This window comes from Heteronotia binoei, chromosome 16 (genome assembly GCF_032191835.1).
Source record: "Heteronotia binoei isolate CCM8104 ecotype False Entrance Well chromosome 16, APGP_CSIRO_Hbin_v1, whole genome shotgun sequence".
Lineage (NCBI taxonomy): Eukaryota > Metazoa > Chordata > Lepidosauria > Squamata > Gekkonidae > Heteronotia > Heteronotia binoei.
The window spans coordinates 38759075-38784908 of NC_083238.1; the positions used below are offsets into that span (position 1 = coordinate 38759075).

A 25834-nucleotide genomic window follows, 5' to 3' on the forward strand; every position below is an offset into this window, starting at 1 on the left:
GCCTGATGTATATTATTTTGATAATCCTTACAACACCATGATAGGGAAGAGAACAGTACTATTATTACAAATAGGGGCCAAAGCCCGGAAAGAGGCCACTTAATGGATCCCCACCTGAGACAAATATTTGAACTGGGGGATTCCCTGGATCACAGCTCATAGTCCTTGCACTGAAGTTAGAAAAATTGCATTTTAACATTTACATTTTTCTTAAAGAACCTGTACATATCATCCAGAGAGAGGAAAAAAACTTTAGTTCTGGATTTTTCAATGTAATGATTTAAAATATTATTTATAATACATGTGACAAAGTAAGGGTGATGATCCAAACTCCTCTACTAGAGAGAAATAAAAAACACCACTACTGTGAGACATTTAAAAATGCCACCGGCTCACAAAGGCACCACTCAGTTTAAAAGCTGGGGTTTGTGGTTCCCTTAATGATATCTATGACAGAATTGTCCTCTGACCGCTCTGTGTGTAGATACCGTCTATATGTAATAATCTTTTTCTATGGCTAGCTGCCAGCAAGAGACAGTACATTATCCTTAAACCAAGACACACCAACCCACAACTCTGATGTTCTGCACTGTGAGAAAAAAAACAAAGTGAAAGGTAACAGTCTACTGGCAACGCTATAAGCTTTAACCATTAACAGCTTTTCAGGGAAAAAAAGACTGAAAATCGAACATTTTTAGCAGGGTGAGCAAATGCCTCGGCAATATATATAACTTTTCATTTGTTTGTTTTTCAGATCACTAAATATGCTCCAGAGAGCCTGATAAACAAACACATTTGTGTTAATTTGTATAAGAACCAGATCACCAGCTCAAATGTTTCATTCTAGAATTCAGTAGGTATAAATTAATTGGAAGCATAACATTAATTATACACTTTATTGCAGGTTTTAGAGGCAGAAGCTATTTTGATTTTATTTTTCAACGAAGATTATTCTGATTGCTTCTTGCAGAGATTCATAATAAAGATGACTTCAACAAAGTGCTGCTTTTTATGAAACTGGAATGAAGTGAATAAAATTCCTCCTAAAGAAGCATCAGTTTAGAAAAGGATTGGAAGAGTGTTAAGTTCCTTTATGTATTCAGTTCTGCTGTAAAAAGAACTAGCTGTAAAAGAGGTTTTGCAATAAAAGTGATCACCTCCGTAGGTCACAAAAGAAACGTTAACCAGCATTTCTGCCATATAAGTATGGAGCTCTCTTTTTCAAGATGAGTATTACAAAGCACTCTTTATACATAAAAAGAATATGATGTTTTTGTGGCTGGAGAAGCTTCCACTAGTGGAAAGGAAGGGTCATTTTCTGCTGATCTCCCACAGCTACAGACCTCTGACTCTCCACTGTTCCTGGGATTTCTTGTTCCTCAGCACCTGTGTTTCAGGGAGCAGTTCCAGCTGCAGCTGGAAATCAAGGAAATCCCATCCCTGCAGGTAGAAGTGTCTTCTGTTAGTCGGGACCTACCTGGGACATAAGCCAATGGGTTGGTTTTGTGACAGTGCTAAGTACAGAAATGTGGTATTTCTAGTGATTGTGTTGATAATTAATGTTGCCCCAGCAAGCCTAAAAGATAACTATTTAAGAAAGAAGACGTCAGCAAGTAGCTCTTACTTTACACACAAACTTCTGAAGGTTTGTGTGAAATGCAAAGCAGATACTTTTACTATAGTTAATTTTTTTTTAAGCATCTGATTTTTGCTTTTCACACTGAAGGAGCTTTACCCCACAAGTTCTGAGAGAAACACTCCTGGATCTGAATCATGCTGAGGGCAACTTGCTCCATCATAAAACACTATTTCATGGAGGAGAGACAGAACAAGGCTGTGATATAGCAGTGTGGGTGGGGATTTGGGGGGAGGAATTAGACACCCTCTTCCATCTAAAGGACAAACAAATCCACTGGGCTATCACATGCCCCTTGTGTTTAAACAGGTCTTGGGACATGGCCTATCATAATATAAATGTTACGTTACATTTTGAAATAATCAACCAATTCCTTAGAAATTCCTGACACAGATACCAATTCCACAATCGCTGCTGCTCTACCCCGAAGCTTCTGCTTTTGCCGGATCAAGCCATTGATTCCCCACCAGTTGCTGCATGGGTGCATTTTGACCTGCGGTTCCCTGCAGTTCTCCCAGCGCCTTTCCAATCTTTTTTTTTTAAAGATTGGAAAAGGCGCTGGGAGAACTGCAGGGAACCGCAGGTCAAAATGCACCCATGCAGCAACTGGTGGGGAATCAATGGCTTGATCGGCAAAAACAGAAATCTGGCGGTGGAGCAACAATGACTATGGAATTGGTATGGCTGTTTTCACACATGCTAAATAATGCCGTTTCAATCCCACTTCAGCAACAGCTTGCAAGTGGATTTTGCCATTTCATGCAGTAAAATCCACTTGAAATTTAGTGTGTGTGAAAGTGCCTTCCATCTTTTAAGAGCTACATATCCAGAAGACCAAATTAAGTACAAAATCCTAGTTTAGGGGGTAGATTCCTTCTACAAAGCTGCCTTCTTGTCAGCAAAAACATCTAAAGAGAGATCATACACTCAAATGAGTCTGGCAACCAATTTCCATGCTCAGTAGCTAACCAGGGGTTACTTGCATACTTGTTCACTGGAAATGGAATGCTATAGTGGGATATAAATTAAAGGTAATAATAATAAAAAATAAAAAATATAGTTTGCAGTAATAGCACCTCTGCCTTTCTGAAGTCAACTTCCTAGCCATACATATGCACAAAAAATTAGTAAGTTCTTTGTGGAATGTATGTGGTAGGTGCCCCAAATCACATTAAGGACCTCCAAGGGGCTTGGGAAAGGTCCTAAAACTTAATTTTGGCATCCCTGGTCTAGAACATGCATATACTTTTAGAGAGTGGCTACAAGTTATTTTCTCTGTCAGGAGAGATTATGTATTGTTGTTATTATACAACTGTATTAAAAGTCCTGGCCCCACTGATGGACCTCCTGATGGCATCTGAGTGTTTTGGCCACTGTGTGACACAGAGTGTTGGACTGGATGGGCCATTGGCCTGATCCAACATGGCTTCTCTTATGTTCTTATGAACTATTTATATCTTCAAAACCCTATAAATTCTATGGGAATATATCCTGTACGCAAAGTCTGATGTTCAGTTATAGCTGATGATCTAAATATGGCCTGTACATCCTGAAAAAAATGCATTTGTGTATTCAAATGATCTAAACCATTAGCCAGTGAGAAATATGCTGTTTGAGGGCAAGATGGTAGCTATCTTCAATGAGACACAAGTTCAAACCTTTTTCAATAAAAGGGATTACCTGAAACCATTCCAATACCAATCTGGGTCTGGTTTGGAAACTGAACACACTTTGGTTGTCAATTTGACAGGAAAATGACAGGTGGAGGGAGTGACCCCTTCAGATTCTTCTTGAGGCTTCCACCATGCTATCCTATGTTTTTGACTGATCTGACCTGAGGGGTGCCATACACCAGTAGTTCTGCTCATACTTGGTCAGATACATCTAGAAGTGAGTTTATCCCCCTCCTGGGCCCTTTCGTGAAGGCAGGGAATACCTGTGTAAAAGGGCATTCACTCAAAATAATCAAATTATGGAAAATCTTCCATCTATGGATAATCTTTAACTTGATATTTTAAGTTTAAACAAAATGTTGCTAGATAATCTTTTGTGCAGAAGTGGGAACAACAGGAGCTTCATGAAATTAAAATTTACTGCAATGATGAAGTCTTATGAAGACACAGAACGACTGGAATATTTTTGGAACATTATATTAATTAACACACATGAAAATGGCTTCTACAGCCCAGGAGGGGAAGCTTATTTTGACTAAATTTGTTATAGTCATTTTGCTTCGTACATCTATATGTTTAGATGTTTATATATGTTTAATTTTGTAATTAGCACAATATAAATGAAAAATTAACAGTCCATAAGCAGAATAGTTTCTCAAAAAATTATCAACACAGAGACACTATATATTATCCTGCATTTAAAAATCTTTTCTTTAAATACAGTTCTAACTGATGCTTATACATACCCATATCAGAAAAATTCCCTACAAGTTAAGGTACATCACGTGCTAAAGCGAAGCAGTAGATTTTGGCCAGCCAACAGTCAAAATAATGTGTTTACAAATGCTGCAGTCAGTGTCAAAGATTCCCTGACAATAAGAGAGCTGACTGCTTTACTGATTATACATGATCCTGGCCCTGAACTGTGCTGCATTTCTTCCTGTATACCTGTTTTGTAAACTGTAGCTTTAATATTTTTATTTGTTGTGGCAATTAAGTCTTAACAATAAACGGAAATCAATCAGTCAAATCCAAAGAACTGAGTTGCTATTAGCAAAGCCCCGGGGAGATTATTACTAGATGACTACCACTTAAGTCAGACTTGTAAACTAATTTAATCACTGTAATTATCCAATGATTATTCTACTTAGATGACTTGACCTTAAGTGCCTGATCCACAAACTGATTACAGTTCCTCGGATTAGAGGAGTCCGCTGCCATCCTGCTCCAGCCTCTGCATCCTCTTCCCCCCAGCCCCAGTGGCTCTAGACGGCTCATGACGCAGGCGCGCGTTCAAGGGAAAGCAAGGTTTTTACAATCAGATGTCAGAATTGAGAGACATTACTGGAATTCACTAAACCCTTACTGACCTGGTATTAGGTGCCAAGCCTCTTGGTGCCATTGAACACAGGCAAGGGATTGCCATAATGCTCACGTTCAGGAAGCGGCCCTGGATCTTGTCCCACTCATCCCGGCTGTCTAAATATAACAGCACACTTCATTACTTCCAGGATAACTAATTCCCTGTTATAAGTGATTAAACTTGAACACTTACCAAATTTAAGCTTTTCTTGCTTCTTTCTAAAAATAAAAACATGTGTTGGATAGAATAAGTAAGGACAGTACAGGATGTAAAGCAACACATTATTAAAAATGCAACTTGTTAATGGGGGGGGGGGGGAATAAAGCATTTAACTTGAGAGTTGGATCCTGATTTTTTTTTCCTCTGCTGCTACAAGCTTGATATAATAGGTTCTCAAGCAGTGATGATGAGAAAATGGAAACACTTTGGACAGGAAACTCCTGCCTAACAAAATGGTTCCTAGAAGGACGGCCTGGGACACAGCAAAAATAATTGCCCTGATTGAGGCAGCAATGATTTGCATCTCCTTATAAACAGCTGTTCTCAAAGGACTGTGTTACACAGGACCAGAATTTGGGAGGGGAAAGGATGTGATATGCTTGGCACACACCACATCTAAATAATAACACATCAAAGTGGACTTCTTCAAGGTTGGAACTGAAGATGCGACACCAGGCAGAAGAGCACCAAACTCTCCATGACACTCTGTCCACAAACATATCTTCAGGACTTCATCTCAGAGACCTGCCTTTTTGGTAAACGTCCCCACTACCTGCAAGTACAAAAGACTAATACAAGCTTCCTCTGTGTGCCTTATCAAAAACATTCTGCTCTGCTTTCACAGGCTCTGTTGGGTTTTTTTTACACCTTGCTTTGCTCCAGTGCGACATGCTGTTCAAAATTCATTTGGACTGCTTTTAGTAGCACCAGTAGCTGTGCCATGCCTTCTTGAACATGTTTTTGTCTTAACCAGGGGTTTTTTTGTAGCAGGAACTCCTTTGCATATTATGCCACACACCCCTGATGTAGCCAATCCTTCAAGAGCTTACAGGGCTCTTAGTACAAAGCTTACTGTAAGCTCCAGGAGGATTGGCTACATCAGGGGTGTGTGGCATAAAATGAAAAGGAGTTCCTGCTACAAAAAAAGCTCTGGTCTTAACTTGTTATTCTGTGGTGTTTCACAGAGCTAGAAGACAGCAACTTGAAGGAGGACACAGGAGCAGGTGGGTGAGCCAGTAACTCATCCCAAACAAGAAGCGATAGAGGAGGGACTCGAGCAGGAAAATGGCTCAGCAGAAGATAAGCCACAAGAGACATCCATTTCTCAAGATGTTCTGCCTACTTCACAAAGCAGATTGGTGTTTCCCAGGCCACATCCTGGGTGAAGGGAGACATACATGTTCAAGACAATCAGACAGATAAATGCGCATAATAGCCACACAGTGAAGGGCACAGAGAAGACAAGACCAGTCATTCCTGTGTAAAGACAAAGGAACCGGAAATAACACACAACTGGAGGATACTCGATAAGGCTGCAATAGGAGAGCAGGGAGAGGGGGACAGCAAAGTGGAACAACACAGGCCTTTGCAAAATTTGAGTCCATTTTCATTGGAGGGGGGGAAGAACAGACAAAACAGCCACATTATTGAAGTCCTGCATCATGCCTTGTGTATTTATTTGATTATTTAATGGTAAGAAACTGTTCTATTAGCACTTTGTAGGATCTAACCCAGAGTTTAAAGCATGCAACCAAAACTAACAATAAACAGAGGCAAAGTTTTATATTGATACTAGTAATTATGTTTTTTTTAAGCAGGTTCTACTCTGAAATAGGTAGGAATTACTTCCTAGGAAGGTATATTTACAAAAAACATGCTAATGACAACTTTAGCAGTGTCATTCCAAACATTCTTCTAAGCCCAATGTCTTCAATGGATTCAATGTTTAGGATTCTACTGCTTTTGGCTTCTATCTATCATAATCTAAAACCGTAAAGACAAATATATAATTACTTCATTCAGAAATCATTTGAAAATAATTATAATAATTCAGTGGACCTGATCCAATGACACTTAAATCTCACTGAGATCAATGGAGCTTAAGTTAGACCCAACAAGTTGTAGCTGGACTGAAAGCACTGTTAATTTGTGACTGCATGGCTAATTTTTACTTACCGATCCTTCTCTGGGACAGTTTGCTGTGAGTGCATCAAAGGCAGGAATGATAATTCACAGTCTTCTGCTCTGAGAAGAGAACAAAGAAGTAACTGGCAAGTGTTAGGTATGTTTACATATAATACTGACATATATATTCTTAAATATTTACATAACATTTTTTGTTCCGATATATTAGAAGACTAGTATTAGTTACTAGTTTAAATTATTATTAGATTATCTGAATAATATTTTCTCAAGTTATCTAAACACAATTATTGGAATTGTATAATCCCAAAGAATAATTAACAATTGGAATCCACTGCTGTAGGAAGTGGTGACGGCTATAAGCATAGACAACTTCAAAAGGGGATTGTACAAACATAAGGAGCAGGGGTCCATCAGTGGCTATTATAGGTATAGATGGAACACTGTGTCTGGGGCAGTGATGCTCAGTATTCTTGGTGTTTGGGGGGCAACGGGGGGAGGGCTTCTGGTGTTCTGGCCCTGCAGGTGGACCTCCTGATGGAACCTGGGTTTTAGCCACTGTGTGACACAGAGTGTTGAGACTGGATGGGTCCAACATAAGTTTCTTTTATGTTACTATACACTTCAATCAATATTTCCTTTTTAAAAGGCAAGGATTCGGTAAGAATCCTACAATTTTATTCTAAGAAGGATTCAAAAATAAAATAAATCTCTCGTACTTCAGACTTGCCAGTGTCTTGATTACAGCAAAATTTTTCCGCTGATCTGAAGGCATCCATCGATACTTTTCAGCAAAAGCGAGAGTCCTTGATCCAAAACCAAACATAGCAGAGAAACCGAAACGAAGCAGTTCAGTCGGACTACTGAAAGAACATATGTCTACTGGTCGAAGATGTCCTGAAACGGAAACAAAATTCTTTTTTTATTTTTTAACAATACCTTTAGGGTTCAGGATGGTTTGTAATTACATTGAAACATTAAATAGTTTTAAACTTTGTATTAAAACTTAACTTGATCCTTTAAAAATACCCGGTACCCTTATATATGTCTCTGTCAATATCAAGCACTGGGGTAGTTTGGGGGCTTTCCAAATGTATCTGGGATTTTTTGGGGAAAACTGGGGGGGAAATTACACCCCCCCCATAAAAAAAATCCCAGATATATTCGGGCAAAAACAGACTGCTCAGCAGGACTGGCTTCCAGGAGAGCTCTGCTGGGCAGTCTGGTCTAAACTGGGTTGCTCAGAAAAGCCCCAACTGTGCCTGCAGGAAGAACTCTCCCTGCAGGATCAGCTGCTTGGTGGGCTCTGTTAGGCAGTCCAGTTTAAATGGCCTGACTGCAGGTGGCAGAGAATCCTTTGTTCCTCTTCTCTGGTCTTCTTTTTTCTGGATCGCTGCACTCTCCTGAGTACTGAACACATCCTGCTCTCACAGCAGGGCTGGTGAAACTGGGGGTCAGGCCACCCCTCTCCTGGGTCGATTCTGGGGGAGGAACCTATTCCAAAAGTAAAGAACTGCCCCAGTCCCAGGACCATTGGAGAATCAACTTTCCCACAGGAACTCACAATGCACATCAGAATAAAAATCTTCTTGGCAGGCAGCCACATAGGGAACATAAGTACTTTGAAATATGTGAATCAGCACTCAAGAGACCCTGGAGCCATTACAGTGGACTGGACTGCACTCTTACTCTGCATGGAGCAGTTAGCTGTTCAAGAAGCAAGGGGCAAGTCTCAAATGTACCAAAGACAGATTGTGAATGCACCAAAGACACAACTCTCTACAAATAAATGTTATTAGTTTTTTAAAACAAGCTCCTCTCCAAAGATGGAAAAAAAGTTTTAGTAGCAATTTATAATGCAAAAAACCTTACTGATATAAGCTCCAGGGCTGCCACTCAGCAGCAACCAGTAAGAGACAGGAAGGGATGAGGGGCAGCGTGTGGGTATAGCATGCCTTGCCAGCAGGCAGTCTCATGCCATAGATATAACCATAATGCACACAGGGGAAAATTAACAACAAATGATATGTTATAGAAATTAATGACTGCTGGTACTGTATGCTAAAATTCTAAGTTCCTTACTAATGTTAAATTATTTCAAACACCTTTAAAAGAAACCAACTCTGAAATAAGCCATTGTGCAGAGAATTCAGCTGCTATCACAGAGAAAAAGAAGTGGAGGAAGATGCCCATCCCATCAGAAAAAGACCCAGAAAAAATTCATAGTTCCTCCCTCCCCATAACAGATGATATTGTTTATTTATTTATTAAACTTATATCCTTCCCTACCCCACAAGTAGGTTCAGGGGAGCTCACAACATATGAAATAACATGAAAATATAAAAACAATTATACATGTTGCAAGTTGGATCACACAATCTGGCTAGCATTCACTTGTATCAGGTTTTGCACGGCCAGAAAATGTCAGGTTGGAAGCATAAAGCAGTTCCCTTTATATTGTATTGTTACCGGGATACTCCTGTTTGAATCATACAACTTACAGAAGTGTGCAGCTCTATTTCTTTTATTAATATCAATAGGAAAAAATGCAGTTTTTATTATGGCATATATTAGAAAAGAAAACACATCATTGAGATATAATAAAACACTGTATAGCAAAGATCAATTTGTTTTCTAAAACTTTCAGATACAGTGATATAGAACACTTGCCCAGGATTATGTTCAACGCTGCAGTTGTTATGTGTTGAACTCCATTCAGAGTATGTGCCAAAGTATTTATGGAACCTGTAAATGTTAAACAAAAAGGGAAGAAAGCGAATTTGCTCACATCAACAAAACAATATTTCATTCTGAGTATTTTTTTTTAAGTATTTGGATTTGGTTGGAGTGAGACTCCTTACACAAAAGGGTTGTTCCAAATTAGAATCATAAAAGCTTCTGGCTAACAGATACTCAGAAAGGCTTAAAATTCTTTTCTTTTTTTTAAATAGCTTGTTATATTGCAAGAAAGGGATTCTTTTGTGGAATCCCTACCAGGGAATCTTTAAAGCAAACCACGCCCTGTCCCTTTCCTATTTATCTTTCCAGCCACAAGAATGAGCTTCTGCAGATAAGTATTCCATGGTCAAATCCTACACATACAACATTATCCAAAAAAATAAGCAGTGACTCACGAAAGCTCACACCCTGCCAGAAGTTTTGTTAGTCGTTAAGGTGCTATGGGGCTCTTGCTCTTTTCTACTGCTACAGACAGACTCACACAGCTACCCATCTTGATATAATGGAAGGCCCACAGGATTTACATCCCATTTTGATACCCAATTCTGTAGCACTATTACACCTACAGATCCAATTGTTTATTTTTTGACTGGGAAGATAACTGTCAAGATCCAAGAATCACTGAATCTGATTCGTTGGGAAAAGAGACCCTGGCTTTCCACCAATGTGCTTATATAATTTTCCTCTCCCCTATTTTATCCTCATTTGAGCAGACTTTGGAGGACGGTGGAAGACAGGAGGGCCTGGTGTGACTTGGTCCATGGGATCGCAAAGAGTCGGACTGTGCAACTGAACAACAACAACTCCTACTCTTAGTCTAATAATTATACCACAGTGGCTTTCTCTGCTGAACAGGTGACTCTGGATAACTATTTTATTTAGTTTTCACAATATAACTGTTTTGATCAAGGCTACAAATTTGTCAGGGTGAATGGCTTTCACATTGTCCCAATGACAGCACAAGCCAGCCACAATTAAAGGACAGCTTACTTGTGGCTATTTTAAGATGGACTGAGACATGGCCTTTACTTTAAACGTCTGTATATTCATCAACTACATACGCAATAAAATATAGATGCTGCTGAAATGCTGACGTTCTTTCTTCCAAAGAGTGGCAAAGAACAGCAGTGTTTACAAAAGTATCAGTAGTTCATGTAAAGCATGACTAATGAAGGTACCAGACAGAAATTGTAGGGGAAAATGTCCTTGGAAGTGCAAGCACTCCTGCAGAACAATTAACTTAATTAACCAGACAACATGAATATTCATAAGTCTGTTAATGTCTCCCACATCCAAACAGATAAATGTGATGTAATGACTTCCTAGTCAAGCATATCTAAAAGTCTCATGAAAATCGCACCAGCACTGTGATTCTTTGTCCAAAATATCATGGAAATTAAGGCTCATAACAATATTTTATTCTCCACAAATTAATTGAGAGCAGAGACTTCATGTGAGTGAGTGATTTAAGACTGTAAGATTTACAGTCAGTACCCAAATTCCCCTTTGTTTTATAGCAATTAAACTGCCTTTTTCGTATCCTTCCTGTTTTTCCGCCTCTTTATCCAAATCCTTCTGTTGAGTTCCTTAGCAGTAGTTTCCATGGCAACAAAAACTACTCCAAATGGCTAACAGGACCACTACAAGCCTCCTCCCATCAGATCTCTTCATTGTTGACTACCCCAGAACAGCTTGATATGTTGGCCCAACATAACCCACCTTCATCTAGATCAGACACTCCTCTGCTTTCTCTCCCCTATTTATTTATTTCGATTTTTATTCCACTCTCTCCGCAAGCGGATCACAACAATATACAACAGAAGAAGCACAGCAATACAATAAACACCTTGTGAGGTAAGTGAGGCTGAGAGACTAAGAGAATTGTGACTGGTCCAAGGTCACCCAACAGACTTCATGTAGAGAAGTAGGAAACCAAACTTGGTTCTCCCAGATTAGAATCTACCAGTCCTAACTACTACACAGCCACCTCCCAGTTCACCAAAGTTTAGCATACTCTTTCACAGTTTAAGAATTGAGCATCAGTCTTTTATTCTGGATTTCACTCTCATAATCTATTCTTTAAAATATCTGCTACACACAGTTAAAATTCATATAGTGTGCAGTGTAAGTATAAAAATATTTATTCAAGAAACACTTCAAGAAGTTTACTAGAAATAGTTAGATAAAGCAAGGGGGGGGGGGAGAAATGGAGAGTTACTATGAATTTTCATTCCAGGCAGTTCTGAGCTGGGCAGCCTCTACTTCTGGGAAGCACCTCCTCTTAGTGACAGGTAAGGCTTTTGAACTGAAAAGCCAAGGGGAAGGCATTCCCAGAATTTCCCAGATCGAGCCTAGGATTGGAAAAGCTCCCTCTAATTGGTTAAAGTGCTGGACTCGAATCTGGAAAAGCCAGATTTGAATTCCCACTCTGCCATGAAAGCTTGTTGGGTGTCCTCAGGGCAGTCACATTGTTGTTGTTATTAATTAAATTTCTGAATCGCCCAATCCCTGCTACTGCAGGGCCCTGAGCGATGTACATTTGCTAAAAAATATCAAAGGCCATAGGATAAAATATATAAACAGTACTAATAAAATATATAAACAGTACAGTACTAAAATATATAAACAATACTAACACATCTAAAAGAATCAGATGGTGAATTTCACAATTACTTCCATTCCAGATTGCTGGCCACCTCAGGGGTAGTGGGGGGAAGAGAGGCAGAACAAGTCTGGATAGTAAGAAGAAGGTGCTAGCCAGAACATCTGAATTATCAGCTTAATCTACCTCAGAGGGTGGTTGTTGTGAGGATAAAATGGAGGAGGGAAACTGATGCTATAATCTGCTTTCAGAGGTCATTGGGAAAACAGCAGAATATAAATATCAAAATAAATAAACTATTGTTTTAATTTAAAAAAATATGTTAGCAGAGTAAACCTGCAAGTAGATAGGAAAGGCAGACATTTCACTGATTCAAACTGCCTAGGCCAGCTACAAGTTTTTGAAGGTACTCCCAAAACTGAAAACCCCATGTCCATCATAAGGAACCAAGAAAAGAAAACCTGGGAGGGAGGGCTGCCCCACCCTGGAAAAAGTTCACCTTGTTGAAATCACCAGTCCAAAGGAATCGGACACAAGAGATGCTGACACTGTTGTAAGCAATTCCAGTGCTGTCCTAATTATGATTGGCATCATACACAGCGAGGCTCCTGCCTTTACTAAAAGGAATGGCAAAAAAACACTGGGCTTCCCACTGGGTTTTTGAGACTGCCAGGGCAGAAGTCTCTTAAGGCTCACACTACATCCTGAGACTTCAGGTACAAGTTCTGTTGGAACACTGCCATGTTTCAAGGATAGTGTCGCACCCTGGGCACCCCTCCCGGTCTCCCGGTGCCGCCATCGCCCCTCCCGGGCACTCTGGGGCGTTCCCCAGAGGTCTCAGAAACAGGGGGTGGGAGCCGGGTTACTTCACCACAGGCCCCTGTTCCCCTCCTGGCTGTGCTGCGGCTTGTCATGCCTGCCCCTGACTCAGCACCTGCTAGCTCAGAGCAGGCGCCTTTAACAGCCCTGGATGTAAGTCCTGAGGAGGCAAGCCGGCAGCAGGAGCCACCTGGAACGGATCAGGCCACGCCGGGCCCCAGCTCATCCCCTCCTGAATCTCCACCACCTGTTAGCCGGCTCCGTGAAAGGAGACGGCAGGAGATTAGAAACAGAAGGAGTGAAGCACGCATGTGGGGGAGAAGAGATCTAAGCCCGGCATACTAATGGGTTAACAAGCCAGCACAGTATATCTGCAATCCTGGCCCTGTGGCAAACTGTGCTGGCAACGAACGATCCTCCTGGGACGTGACCACGCTCTGCACCCTCTTGACTCCTGTGAGAACCCGCATATTTCTGACCCGGCTTGGACCTTGGACCTCGGAACTCTAGACTGTGACTCTGCTCTGTGGACTTGCTTTGGTAATTTGACTTCATTCGGCTTTGCTCCCTCTGGGTACCCGACCCTCGGCATTCCTGTGTTTACGCTCTCTGTCTCATCCCTCGGCTCGGACTAATTTATGGTTTTGACTAATTGGACTGTTTAAGATAACGCCTGTGCTGCTCCCTGAACACCTCAGCCGGCTGCAAGAGTTCTGGCTGACTGCGGGGACGCCAGCAGCCGTTGCCTACCCGAGGCTCGAGTCGTGACAGCGGCTCCTGTCCCTCTCTCTCGCGAGGCAGCCTCAATAAGCACTGGCCAGCTTCCTCCCCGACCTTCTGCCTCCCTTCCCTTTATCCTCCCGTCCCAATCCTCCCCCTTCCTGTGTTCTGCCCCTCTCTGGCTCCTCCCCCCCTTCAAAGCCCCAGACGCCCGGGAGAGGCGAGCCGGGGCTGGGCTGCCTGGGCGTGCCTTGGGCGTCCTGGACCTCTGCAGCACGCTGGGGTATGGCGTCTCTCGCTGCCACGGGTCAGGCGGCTCTCCTCCTCTCTGCCCAGCGCTGGGCTCAGCTTCTCCCTCCTGCTCCCTGACGTCTCGCTCTGGCCAGGCTCCTCGGACCTGGAGACGGGCTCATCGGCTGTGAGGCGTTGCTCGGGCGGCTGTTGGCGCCCCGTCAGCACAGGTGAGGGGTGGGGCTGCCGCGGGGGCTTGGGAAGGTGTGAGAGGCTCTCGGGGCGGTGACGGGGGCCGGGAACAGCTGGCAGGCGCCGGGGGGTCCCCCTCGCGCAGTCCTTGCCCGGGATGGGCGGGACAGATAGCAAAACTTCTTTTTATCTTGTGTCAATAAGAATGGGATTCAAAGGATCCCCAAACAGTTTACCAATCTGGAAAGACAAACTGACCAGCGTAGACTGAGATCCTGGGTCCACAAAAGTGGCACCACATGGGCCACACATAAGAACCCACAACTGTGACGGAATACTGGGAAAGTCAAAGATTAATCTGCTGCCAAAGCTGCAGCCAAGGATATCTCCTTGTTAAATCCATTCTTTATCTTCTTAGCTGGTAGTTATTAACACAAAGATAAACCTTTCTAGAAAAGAAAGAACTGGCTGTGGAAGCTCTGAGTGAATCCAAAGAAGCATCAATGTTTTGCTGAAGTGCTCTCTCACATGTCACATGCATCCTTACACAGGCCACCAGATTCTGCAGGCAGAGCTAAGGATGGACAGAGAATCAACTAATAGAAGTTTAAACTGATCCATAACCTTGGATGACTTTGAGAAATGGTGAACTGCCAACTTGGTGTGGGCAAGGGTAGACCAGTCCACATTTACCATAGCATCAAATAAGAAATGTGCCAAAGGCAGCCATCTTGTGTGTGCTATTTAAAACAGAATTTCTGCCACACTGGGGGAAAGCTGTGGTGCTCTACAAAACAGCAAGGAGGGGAGGAACAGATGTGTTGAACGAGCATGTCCTTTCTTCTCAATAACCCATTGTGCCCTTTACCTTATCTAAGGTATGCACGGAGGGAGAAAGAAAGGTACTTTGGATTCAGAAGAACAGCCACTCCAAATCATCCTTCAAGATTATAAGGAACTTGAAAAATCTGGCACCTGCTGACAGACCCAGCAAAGTTTCCACTGGGGGTGAGATTCACCCCTTTGCAAGTGTATTTCTCTCAACTAGTGGTTCTCAACTTTCCATAAGTTACATCCCCACCAGTCACTCTATCAAAGAACCTTGGTTCCACCATGATGAAAACAAAGAGTCAATTTTTCCTGAGAACATTTTTAAATTAAATATTTATATTCCACCTTTCCTCTTTGCTCAAGGCATTTACAGGCATTATGTTATTATAGTTAACTTTTAAAGTAAGCTTTAAAGATAGAAAAACTGCAGTAGTATTGTTGGAAGTAAATGTTATTAGTGTTGCTTTAAGGGATACTCCCTGGCAGGATCTGCAAGAGAGGGCCTGTTTAGACCTGCAGGTGAAGATGAGGACTAAGGGAGAGTGAATTGTAAGTAAGTGTTATGAAAACCCTGCATCCCTGTGAATTACAAGTAATTATTATGAAAACCACCAGCTGGGAACCACCAATCCAAATAACCCAGGGTACTAGGTACCAGTGCAGTCCTAAACACAGCTGAACCCTTCTGTCCACAGAAATCAATAGGCTTAAGACTGCAACTGCAGTTCTGTGGTCAGGTAACTATTACTGCCATCATGAAATCACTGCTATGTTTCCACTAATGGTCTGACATTTGATGCAAAGATTTGTTTTGGTTATGCTCACATCTATGAGTAAAATACAGCCTTCTTTCAAGAACCATACAAAGAGTATGGTGGTCACCCTTAGGAAGAAAAAATTATTAGAGTCTTCAGAATAAAAACTACAAGTTAAAACTGTAATGGAACAATATCATAAATGTTAAAAGCAGTGCAAAATACTGAAGAGAATCTATCTACAGCATTCAACAGATTGATATTTACTGTACTAGACTCTTACCTGCTGGTATTATTCCAAGAGGCAGTTGTGCTTTTACTCGTTCAAGAACATCATCATTGTCTCTCCCAGCATCTATCTGGGCTCTAAGCAAAATACCATGAGCCACTTCGCTGGCAGTCCCATCTCCACCCACACAAACCACCCTAAAACAGAACGAACCAGAAGACTATTCAATACAAGAAAAGCAATTTAATGTCAGACTTCACACACATTTAAATTGATTACTTTCAGAATATTTGGGGGCCAATTTGATTTCCGGGCAGTTGATGCAGTAAAACCCAATACGAGAATCCAGCTTTGCACAGCTACAAGAATATAGCTTTAAGTTCCGTTAACATGCCTAGCAAAGAAACTTAGATATTTTACTAGTCTTAATATAGTTATTATTTTACATAAAACATGCAAACTGTGTTTTATTTTTTAATTGTGTATGTTAAGTGCTGTCAAGTTGCTTCCAGTATTCCAAAATTAATGATGATTGGTGCAACAGCTTAATAATGTGCTCCATTCCTAAGCAGAAGACTGGATAAGAACTGATAGGACAGTTTTCCTTCTGAAGAACAAAGAGAAAGGAGCAGTGCCAAGCAGCTTCCACCCCATGACCTGCCTCCCAACAACTTTTAAACTACTGACAGAAATTATAGCCAATTCCATTCAAGAATATCTACAACTCAATTCAGTTTTGCCACATGAACAAAAATACATTTTCCAAAAATTCCAAGGCTCTAAAGATCAGTCACTGATTGATAAAATGGACTGTGGTCACACATGCTAAATAATTGTTTCAGAAACTGTTTGAAAGTGGATTTTGACATTTCACACAGCAAAGTCCAGTAGGAAAGTACCTTGAAAGTGTATTATTCAGTGTGAGTGACTGCACACCTGGTCTTACAAATTTGTAGAAGGTGGAAAACCAACTTGAATGTTGCTTGGATTGATTCTAGGAAGCTGGTTAATGCCCTCATACATCGATCATGAAAACACTAAAAATTATAAGCATCAGCAAAACTGTATTAATGTTTATCAAAACTGCCATGAATAAATGGAACACTAGGTTGATAGTGAAAGGGGAAAAAACTGGAATAATTAATATCAAACAAGGATTTGTCCAAAGAGACTCACTATCACCGCTGCTCTTTGTTATTGCCCTAATACCGCTCACCATCATTCTCAACAGCACAGGCCTAGGATACCAGCTTTCAAAGAGAGACCTGAAGATTTTACGAAATACTAAATCTATACTAAATACAGTCCGAATGTTCAGCAAATATATAACAATCGAATTTGGCCTTGACAAGTGTGCAGCATTAGCACTGAATAGAGGAAAGATAGTTGAACAAGAAGAACTCAAAATTCCAAACTACAACATTAAAACACTGAGCTTCACTGACATATATCTTAGAATTTTGGAAGCTGACAACATCAAACAAACTTTTGTTAAGAAAAATACAACCAAGAAGTATTACCAAAGAATGAGAAAGATATTGTGATTAAATGCAGGCAACATGGTAAAGACAACGTGTTGGCAGACACAGTTCTAAGATACTCATTGACTGGATAAGCAGAATTAGAAGCAATAGATTGCAGAACTTGAAAGGTAATGATGATGCATCACTCACTACACCCTAGAAGTGATGTTGATCATCTTTACTTATAAATAAAATCAGGTGGAAGAGGTCTCTTGAAAGTTAAGCAAGCAGTTGAAGAAAAACAAACACTGAAGGACTACACTGAGAGAAGCTACTAGTTGAAGTGTACAAGGCAGATTTATTTAAGGTTACAGAAACTGAAGATTACAAAAAGACTGAAATCAAAACTCACTTTGACAACTGGAAAGAAAAGCACTGCATGGACAGTATTTGAAAGATGCAAGGAACAAAGCTGATAGTGAAAATATCTAGAAGTGGCTCCAAAATGGGCACCTGAAGGAAAAAAAACCTCCTTCTATCTGCACAAGAGCAGGCACTCAAAACGAATAGTACAAAAGCCAAGATTCAGAAGACCAGTGATAACAGCAAATGTTGACTTTGCAAGACAAAGGATGAAACAGTTGACCACATGATCAGTGTCTGTAGAAAAATAAATACTCCAAGTGACTATAAAGAATGTCATGCTAGAGTTGCAGCTATGTTGCACTGGAATCATTGCAAGAAGTATGGCATATCATCAGCCAGAAATCAATGGGAGTACAAACCAGACATGATCATGGAGAATGAGGAAACAAAGATTCTTTGGGACTTCTGATTACAAACAGATAAACACCTGGAGCATAAGACCCCTGATATCACAATTGTAGGGAAAAAAAGAAATAGGATTCAGATCATTGACACTGCAGTCAGGTTAAAACGGACAGGTTAAAACGGATAAAAGGAAGTACTTCTTCACCCAAAGGGTGATTAACATGTGGAATTCACTGCCACAGGAGGTAGTGGCGACCACAAGTATAGCCACCTTCAAGAGGGGTTTAGATAAAAATATGGAGCACAGGTCCATCAGTGGCTATTAGCCACAGTGTGTGTGTATATATAAAATTTTTTGCCACTGTGTGACACAGAGTGTTGGACTGGATGGGCCGTTGGCCTGATCCAACATGGCTTCTCTTATGTTCTTATGTTCAGTCCCAGGAGACAGCAGAACAGAAAACAGAAGATCACAAATACCAAGACCTACAAACAGGGTTAGAGCACCTCTGAGAGAAGAAGTTTAGCACTGTGTCAGCTGTCACTGGAGTCCTTGGAGCAGTGTCATGAAGTCTCAAGAAACACATGGATATTCTGGTCATCAAGCAGATAACACAAGCTTAGCTCCAGAAGACAGTGTTACTTGGAACAGCAAGAATCCTGTGAAGATACTTCTGCAATTCCTGAAACCTGGCTAGATCTCAACTTGCAGAACACCACCTACCAGTCAAATATCTGATTGTGATAATTAATAATGATGATGATGATGTAGCAGAACTAACAACTTTTATAGATGAAATAACTATCTTAAATAACATGTTAAAATAAAATACAAACCAGTTTCTGCAATCTTTCAGCTATAAACAAAATACCATTTATTCTTCTTTCATCACACACATTTCAGCATACACTAACTTTATTTGAAAAATGTCCAGGCTAAACATTCAGTGAAAGAACAATAAAAGCTTTGTTATCTGGCACTTTATTACCCAGAATGTTCGGTTATTTGGCATTTGCCAAAGCGCAGGTGCTTTCCCTTCCGCTGCCATATTCCTACACCTTTGGGCATACATGTACCCAACGCCAGGCTTTCCTACTGGCCAGTATAATGTCTCCAGCCACTGCCAGCTGACATCATCCTTAGTGCCTCCTTCCCCCTCAGCCTGCCTCAAACTATAGGGAGCTGGGGTCTGTTGGAGGGCTCCCAGGCACCTTGTATGCACTTTCATAGGGCAGCTCCATTTCTTGTGGGGGGAAGGGTCCCACTAGGCAGGAGTTGGGGTTTACTCTGCAGAGGGAGGCAGGATAGAGCAACAAGTCTGAGTATCCAGCATACTGATTAACTCCAATGAGTGTTGTATAAAAAAGCTTTTATGCTTGCTAGGATAGTCCCCATGTCAACAATCCCACTAAGCCAAATGAAACTTTGGAGTATAATAGCCTGTTTTCAAACCTATCATCAAATGCCCCCATTTTCAGATACTGGAAGCTGCCAGAACTGGGCCTGCCTAGTGAATATTCTGCCTGTGTGTTACTGAGATGCACAGACTGCATACCAACTATTATCACTTGGTGGATTTACAGGCAAAGATAAATGAAAGGAAATCAAAGCTAAAGTTATCAAGAACAAAGTCATACTATCAGAGAATTGTCTGATAGCACCCCCACACCACATTCTCTATTGCAAGAAAATGGTAAGTGAATTAAAGCTAAGGAGCAAAAGATCTAACTACCTCTTTTTGTTCTCCTTTCCTTCAGCTTATTTTCTTTTCCTTCCCCCATATTTCATTGCCGGTCCCCCATTTGTCCAAATAATTACCAATACTGGGGGAGATACATTATTCTCCAAGCTTGAAATGAGGATTCCAAACTTCTGAGGTTTATCTGCCTGCAGACCCATTTGCTCTGACATAAAATCTTTATATCATGTTTGTAGATTCGGAGGTGCAGCATTCAGTGGCTCTGATTATAAACACGCATTTGTAGCTAGTTTTAAACAGAGATCAAGTAGTACATTATTTATATAAAACTTCCTATTTGAAAGACAAAATGAATGTTTATTTTGTCAGGAATGTATGAAAGGTACAGAAGTAGGAACCTTTGTTAGGATTATAAATCACTTAAAGTATTCGAAATGTGCACTATAATTAAGTTCACATAAAGTATAAATAATATATATAATTTGAAAAATAAATTAAAATTATATGGTGTTTTGCTTACACAACTCTAAACATCTTGAGTTTAGATGGGTGCTCTGATGCACAAAGAGAGCACTTGTGAGCATAGACTGATGCTTCAATAGGGAAGCCTATGCAGATGAGAAAACTCCATAGCTAGTGCATAAAGTAACTGGATTAAGACAGAATCTGTGGCTTTTTTCAACAGAATAAGAGATAAAATCTCAGTCATTATTAAATCCCACATCACCTATCAGCTTTTTTCTCGGTTAATACCACCTTTACAGTAAGAAGAAAAAACATACCCTTACCCATCAAAGGATTTTAGGTCACATTCCTTAAGCACTGCAAGAGCATGTCCTTCATACTCAGTAACTACAAAAGAAACATCTTTTGTTAAACATGAGGGGGGAACAGACGCAATTTCAAACAACACTGCACGTCTGAAATGAAAATGAACATATTTCAGAAACAGAGCTGGAAGGGATCCAAAAGTCATCTAGTCCAACCCTCTGAACAAAACAGGACATTCAGTTACCTCCCCCCACCCCCACCCCCACAGTAATCCCTGCTCTATGCCCTGAGGATGGCAAAAAAGAACTACTTTCAGTGTACTCAGTATCACTCTGAGGATTTTGGACCTGAAACAGCAGAACCTCTTGCTAAAGCACAAGTTTGCCTGTCTGTCAAAGTAGTGCTGAATGCTGCCACTGTAGACACACAGAGTCCCTGTGAGCCTTCAGTGCTGGTCATGTGGTTTTGTGGACAATGCTGTCATTGTCATTATTTCCTCCTTATGCTTTGGACATGGAGGAAAAGTTGTGTGACATCTTAGGACTTTTTCAATGCTGTGTAGTTAAAAGGCAGATAGTTATTTTCTCAGCAAGATAGATTACATTTAAGAGAGCAATCCTAAGTAGGTCTACTCTGAATTCTACTACAGTCTATTCAATGGGGCTTACTCCCAGGAAAGTGTCTTTAGGATTGCACTGTGTATAACAGAATCACTAGCACAGGCATAACTGACATTTTCTGTTGGAAGTAATGATATTATAAATATTACTGAATTACACAAACATGTGATGGTCTTTGTGTTACTATGTGCAGATTTCTAACTTGGACAAGCTAACCACGGTAAATAAGAAACAGAACCAAAGACCAGTAATGAAAGAATGTAACACAAGGAGGGTGGCAAGACAAGTCTATACCAGAGTATGTAGCCTCTGGAGGAAATGAATCTGTCACTCTGCATTGCCGCCTCTGTTTGTTGACATCCTGCGCAGTGCAGTGGATGCCAGCAAGGAAAGAATAAACTGGCATCCTGCAGATGGCATAAAGCATCAGAACCACATTGAGCATTTTCTGGGGCATCTTTGCCAGAAGAGACAGCCCAGCTGCATCCACTCATCAAGGATTTCTGCTGACTGACATGACACTTCCAGATGGATTTTTTGTGTAAGAATGTGCATTACTATATGCAAGATTACATTAATCTTTCATGCTTGTCTGTCCTTAGTGATAATACGTTCTCTCTCTCTCCCCACAAAGATTAAAAAATATCTCTTTAATGCACCGGGTGGTTGTTTAGAAAACAATTTAAAGTACTGCCATTGTTCCTACTAATTAAGCAACCTTAGTAGCCTCACCTGTTCGGCAAGGATGGGTAGCCAGTGACCTCATACAACAGCAAAGCACTGTCTCTGGCCCAAAGTTGCCAATGAGGAACTCAGGTTACACAACAGAATTACCCTGTGTGCTGTCTTCTTGCCCTTTAGATGTTAAGAGCCAAAAGAGAAGCATGGACTATCCAGAAATAAAGTCGTCCTGCTCCCACCACTGTGCAACTTAGCCTCCCATCCCTGGAAACCGTAGTTAGGTGGGTAGAAGCCCAATCTTCAAATGCCCTTGCTGCTATTAGTATAAAACATTCAGCTGTATTAATACCCAAGAGGTGCAATATTTGGTGTTCTTGCATAATCGTAAACCTCAGGGGCACCCAATTAAGATGTTGGGAAATAGGTTCAGGACAGGTAAAAGAAAATTATTCAATGAGTTCAAGTGTGCAATTTACTGTCAGTGATGGCCAGGAGTGTAGATGGCTTTAAAATGGGATTAGACAGATTTATGGAGGATAGATCTACTAGTGGCTAATACCATTGTGGCTAAGACTTGGAATATCAGTGCCAGGAAAAAGCATCAGAGGAAAGTGCTGGCCACTATATGACCTGTTTGTTTGACCTTACAGGACGACTAGTTGGTTGCTATGTGAGACAATTTTTGGACTAGATGGACCATTGGGTTGATCCAGCAGGGTTCTACCTATGTTTTTATTTTTAAATATATAGGAGTTGGGGTTGGGAGGGATGTACCCCAGTACCCCACTGATCTCATCTTTGTCACTGTCCATTTAGCTGGGATAAAGCAATATGCAACCTGCACAACCTCAGAGGCGTACTGATGTCTTGCTGATAACCAGTGTGATACCACAATTCTGTTTCTGTCCTTATGTCTTCACTGACACATGTCTAGTAACAAGAAGGAAAAACATAAAGCAACAAACTGAACCGATACTACACAAAGAAGTCCCAAGTAGAGGAGAGGGGCCCTGGAGAGAGAGTAAATATACTACGGCTCTTAACATTTATTTCCTTTTCAAGCATTACTGGCCCTCTGTTGATTTTATCAGGCTAGTTTCTAAAAAAAATCATTTTCTTTTCATTAACTTATAAAGTTGTTTTTTCTGCATACCCGGGATTTCCTCAACTACTTAGAAACCCCTGCCTTGATTGTGAGTGGACCCCCTGTGCAGCTCTAGCTATCCACACCAGCCCAGGTAATTTGCTATTAGATGTACTGATGGTTTTGATGTTATTTTAAGTAATTTTCCAGTAATGAATTATGAAAGTGGTCCTGAAGGCCCATCCCTATGCAGAAAGCTTCAAAGAGGAAAAAAGCAGCTTTCCCCTCCAATTTTACCAATGGAAAAAATTCAGTGGGAAAATGTTGGAGAACAAAAAATTTTTCTCTGTGTTTGAGTAAAATTTTAAACTCTAAGTTGAATGGAGTAGAGAGAAATCTTTTCACATTGGTTTTCCATATTGAAACCCTATACAGTTTGATTTTTTAATTCACATGATAAACACTGTTTTATGCACAGGAAGAAGGAAACAGAGGAGAGAAAATGAATGTTCTCTTAAAGGGAGCATGTTCTCACTTAATAGCATAAAGTAATGGTTCCTTTATGATGCACTAACCCAGCACAAGTCCAGATGTATTTGGTACCGTTGGCCTGCCTGCTGGCCTCTGACCTTATTCCTATTACAAAGGATCTTTTGGGTAAGCAAACTGAGGAGGAATTTAGTCATAATTTACTGAGGATAAAGCTCTAAAAGGTTCGGGGTGGGGGTACAGTGTTTGTCTTGGCTTGGAATGTTTGTGTTATCCCACCTTCTGGGTCACATAATTTACTTGAGCCGCAGTAACATTAAAGTCTCCTCCTGAATACAGCTGGTTGACCTGTTTAGGTCTTGGTTTATCTAGCACAGAGATTATTCTATGAGTTTGCCCTGATCTGGGTAAAACTCTAAACTCTTGTATTTTTGAGTTGGAATTCTAAGGCAAAGGAGCCCTGTGCTAGTGTCCTCAGTGTCTGCTGTCATGTGTGATCACGTGATTTCTACCAAGTGGTGCCATTTGGTAGAAATCATGTGATCACACATGATAGCAGCTATAAAGCTATAGTTTCCCTCCCCCACAACGTCTCCCCCCAACACATATGTTGCATGTGCCCACAAGTCCAAATTTGATTTAGAATAGTAGACCAGGGTCAAGGATCATGGAATGACTAGGTCAATTCCATTGGTAGTAGCACTGATCTATGCCCACAGTAGCATTCATGGGTCAGCCGTAAGTGTTTGGAAACCCACCTCTCCAATTGCACTACAGGCACACCAGCCACAAGGCCAGTGCCACTGAGTCACACGGCATGCTTTGTACATGGAGGCTGCAGTGCAGCCTTAGATAATGCTCTCCTCCTCCACTATTCCCCTGTGTATCTCCCTTTCAGCAAGCAAGGTTAAAAAAAAAACGCAACCAAACCTGTCAGTTACTCACAGTTAGAGTAGGAAAATAAGAAAATAAAATGAATGCAAAGTTTTTTTTAATTTTTGAATGCCTCTGGCCAGCCAACATTAAAGACCAACCCTTGACCACCATTCTTCTGCTACCGAACTTAGCTGGGAGAAGTGTGACTGCACCAAGTTAGTCATACTTTGGGAGGGGGTCTCTAAAATTGATCCCCTGAGTCCAAACTGCTTGAAACTTGTGTTGCCTTTAGAGTAGAGTGAGGACTGTGTTCCATGCAAATCTGATAATGTTATCTTCATGAACAGCTTCCCAGGAGTCTCAAAAAGATTCCCCATTGAAAGGAATGGTCCCATAATGCTGGAACTGGACCAACCCCCCCCCCCCCCTAACACAACAGGGATTAGAAAACCAAACTGGCAGGATCCTACCAAAATTAAGTAATCACTGCCCTAGAATCCTGGATCTGAAATTATAATACAGTTTTTCTCAGTGTACACCCCTAATACATATTTTCTGGGATACATTTGTTGCTTCAATGTAATTAATTTTATTCACGGTTAATTTGTTTGTAACAATAAGAGATTCAGGTAGATAGCTGTGTTTTTTCAGAGGGCAAAAATACTTGTGCAAAGGTAGCGTAAGGTACAACAGTTCTTCTTCTGTAGCACTGGCTATATTTGTTATATTACTTACAGAAAGCTAAGGCATTTATACTTAAACATTTCATAAATAGGCATATAATACAAATGTCTATGCTGTATTATAAACAGTGTATTTTATGTTGTTAAAGCAGTACAATGGGATTATATTTGATAAAGCAGTATTGCATGTATTTCAATTTCTCCCCAAATGATTGGGTTTTTTAATTGGAAAAAAATGCCTTCACATTTCGTGACATTGTATATTGCAGATTCAAAGTATTCCCTGTATGAAGCAACAGCACTTCTGCCCACAAACAGGACCCCATGATTTCCATCTGGAGATGTAGCGTTCTACAATGCATTCCACGCTATCCCCAACCCCCCCCCCCCCCCCCAAAATCAGGAACAGCCCTTGAGGAAGAACACAAAGATACAGGAGGCTCCAAAAGCAGAGCTCCATTTAAAGTCTCTAGATCCAATCTATTAATAAGAAAAAACACTGCTTTGCATGGAATTGAAAAACACAGAAGGCAGTCAAACATTTCTGTGTTCTTACATTTTATTTATTTATTTTAGTGCATTTCTGTTCCACCCATTCCCCCATAAGGCGCAGGGTAAATTATTACCTTCCTTACACCTTCACTCAACCTAACAACCTTGCTATGAATCATTTTTTAGTTGGGAAAGGTCTAGTGAAATACCACAGTGTTCTGGGTAACAAATATTTGGAATTAAGGACAAATGACATGTAGGACATATAGTTC

At 40.8% G+C, this 25834-nt stretch overlaps 1 protein-coding gene across 1 annotated transcript in view; it reads right to left on the minus strand.

The window, feature by feature from the left end:
• CERKL (ceramide kinase like) overlaps positions 1-25834 on the minus strand; it is a 77537-nt gene that overhangs the window by 6569 nt on the left and 45134 nt on the right. The window contains exons 4-10 of the mRNA XM_060257312.1: positions 20655-20718; positions 15987-16129; positions 9485-9559; positions 7534-7711; positions 6848-6916; positions 4865-4890; positions 4680-4788 (exon numbers count right to left, since the gene is read on the minus strand). Coding sequence (XP_060113295.1) covers positions 4680-4788; positions 4865-4890; positions 6848-6916; positions 7534-7711; positions 9485-9559; positions 15987-16129; positions 20655-20718 — 664 coding nt within the window. The remainder of the gene's footprint in view (positions 1-4679; positions 4789-4864; positions 4891-6847; positions 6917-7533; positions 7712-9484; positions 9560-15986; positions 16130-20654; positions 20719-25834) is intronic.